At 42.8% G+C, this 2594-nt stretch overlaps 1 protein-coding gene across 1 annotated transcript; it reads left to right on the forward strand.

Annotated features, from left to right (window-relative positions):
- The first annotated feature begins 216 nt into the window (after positions 1-216).
- On the forward strand, positions 217-1762 carry LOC149404289 (uncharacterized). The gene is made up of 3 exons (XM_089607479.1): positions 217-826; positions 922-1056; positions 1152-1762. Exons 1-3 carry the CDS (start codon positions 217-219, stop codon positions 1760-1762), a joined length of 1356 nt encoding a protein of 451 aa, XP_089463605.1.
- The last annotated feature ends 832 nt before the right edge of the window (positions 1763-2594 follow it).

Consider the following 2594-nt stretch of genomic DNA (forward strand, 5'->3'; position numbering starts at 1 on the left):
TTAGAGTTTGTGTTGATGTTTATGATTTTTTTGTAATTAATCCGAATTATTTGGTAATTTTGGGATTAGTTAGTGATGATTAAGGTTATGTTGAACTTGTTTATTGATTTATGGTATATTGTTATGAATTGTTTATAATTTTAGAGTTTGTGTTCATGTTTATAATTAATCCGAATTAAATTTTATTTGTTAATTTGTAGATTACAAGTTGCAAGAATGTCGGCACCCGACCCAGCTAGGAGGTATTGCACACCCATTCCCGGAAAAAGTAGCGCACACCAGTGTATATTTTGCGAGCACATTATGGGAGGTGGCGGCATCACGAGAGTGAAAAACCACCTAGCCCATGTAGACCCAACGAAGAGTGTCAAATTCTGTGAAAAATTCCCTCCTGAAGTGAAAACAGAGATGCAAGCTTTACTTCAAGGCAATGTCGTAAAAAAGAAGAATAAACAGTCGTTGGATTCTACGCTTCGCAAGACATTGACTAAAAATGTTGGCGTGGAAGAATCAGACGAAGAAGACTACAAAGCGCAATTACGAGCAGTGATGAAGAGGTCAAGACAAGAGGTGGCTAAGACAGAATGGAAGGCTCGGATGATGTCGGGGCCCAGCAGTGGTTCTACGGCAAAATCTCCACCAGCTGCTCCGTCATTATATAAGTCAGCGAGTGCGAAGCAAACAAAAATTGATGAGATGGTGGATCCGAAGAAGAGAACGTGGCTTGGAAGACACATAACAAAATTCTTTGTTCACCAACATGTGTCGGCGAGTAAGGCCGCCTCGCATGAGTTCAAAAACATGATAGCGTCCGCTCAAGATCTAGGTAATCCTCAATTCGTGATAAGTAATTGTATTTTCATATTGTTGAATCGCATGTGTTCTTGAAACGTTAACATGATGTATATTGGCATATTGCAGGTCCAGGCGTTCCTATACCAACTCCGTATGAAATTCATAACAAGTACCTCGATATGGAGGTTGCAGATGCGGAGAACTACCTTGAAGAACAAAAGAAGCGGTGGGTAAAATACGGCTGCACCATACTCACTGATGGTTGGACAGGGCCGACTAGATTGAGCATCATAAACATTATGGTTTATTGTGCTGGTGCAACGGTTCTGTTGATGCATCAAAGCATACGAAAACAGGAGAGTATATCTACAAAATATTGAGGTCAGTGCTCAAAGAAATCGGAAAACACAATGTCGTCCAAGTTGTGACCGACAACGGTTCGAACTACAGGAGTGCCGGGTTGAAATTACAACGCAAGTACCATGTGTACTGGACACCTTGCGCCGCACATTGTCTAGATCTGATGTTTGAAGATATTGGGAAGAGAGATAGTGTTAAGCATACTATCAAAGCTGCGAGGGATGCGACTAAGTTCATCTACAACCACAGCACTGTGTTGTCCAAGTTACGGGAGACATCCCCATGTGAAATCATCCGTCTCGGCGCAACAAGATTTTCCACGAACTATCTAGCTCTCAGAAGTCTCCGAGAGAAGAGAGTTGCGTTGAGGACGATGTTCAGTAGTCAATGGTGGGATGATTCAAAATTGAGTGCAACTCCTACAGGTAGATCCATATCCGAGACTTGTTTAAATCCTAGATTCTGGCATTCGGTGGACGAAGTGTGTGCCATATTCGAGCCGATGTACACCACTCTTCGATTAGTGGACACTGAGGTGCATCTCACGATGAGATTACTATACTACGTCTTCCACGAGATGAAAAAAGAAGTTGGAAGCGATGAGTAGGAAGAAATGGGTTGTCGACATCGTGAACCACAGATGGAGTACTCAAATGGAACATCCACTACACATTGCAGCTTTCTTCCTAAATCCAAAGTTGCTGTTTAACCCGGATATAACCATGAACAATACTCACATGGCCGCTGTCACAAAGGTGTTCGACTTCTTGCATCCGGATCTTGATGGGTTAACTCTTGGGAGAGAGGTATAAAACTATAAATTGTTACAAGCTATATCACATTATGAATATATGAGTCTTATTTGATTTTCTAATTACAGTCAATCGCATTTCGAGACGCTCGAGGGGACTTCTCACAAAGAAGTGTTGTTTCGGCATGCGGCACCCTTTGTGCAAGTAAGCTTGTGAGATGAATTGTATGCATTAACTATGTCATGGAATGGTAAGAAATGACATGATATGATTTATGTCACATGATTGCAGGTGAGTGGTGGGAGATTTACGGAAATTGGACCCCGACTTTACAGACGTTGGCCATTCGAATTTTGTCACAAACTTCATCTGCCTCCGCTTGTGAGAGGAATTGGAGTACATTTGCCCTCGTCCACACAAAACAAAGGAATCGTCTAGCGTACAGCAGACTCGAGAAGCTTGTTTTATGCTCATACAACATGAAGTTGCAGCTCCGAGAAGCAACTCGGATTCACGACAACAACCTCACCCCGATGGATCCTTTGGATATCATCGAACGAGCTTTCGAACGCTCGGAGAATGACAATGAGGGAGACGACGAAATGCTCCGCTAGATTGACGAAGTTCACATGGACGACGTCAACCAGAACCCGGATCCGGCAGTAGCTGAAGCGGCTTGAGAGATTG

This window comes from Urtica dioica, chromosome 2 (assembly GCF_054948205.1).
Source record: "Urtica dioica subsp. dioica isolate 48M chromosome 2, U.dioica_male_clone48M_v1_H2, whole genome shotgun sequence".
NCBI lineage: Eukaryota > Viridiplantae > Streptophyta > Magnoliopsida > Rosales > Urticaceae > Urtica > Urtica dioica.

Coding starts and splice junctions, on each gene's coding strand:
- LOC149404289 (XM_089607479.1), top strand. CDS start 217: ATGTCGGCACCCGACCCAGCTAGGAGGTATTGCACACCCATTCCCGGA. Junction 827..921: donor AGCGTCCGCTCAAGATCTAG/GTAATCCTCAAT, acceptor GGCATATTGCAG/GTCCAGGCGTTCCTATACCA. Junction 1,057..1,151: donor CTGCACCATACTCACTGATG/GTTGGACAGGGC, acceptor ATACGAAAACAG/GAGAGTATATCTACAAAATA.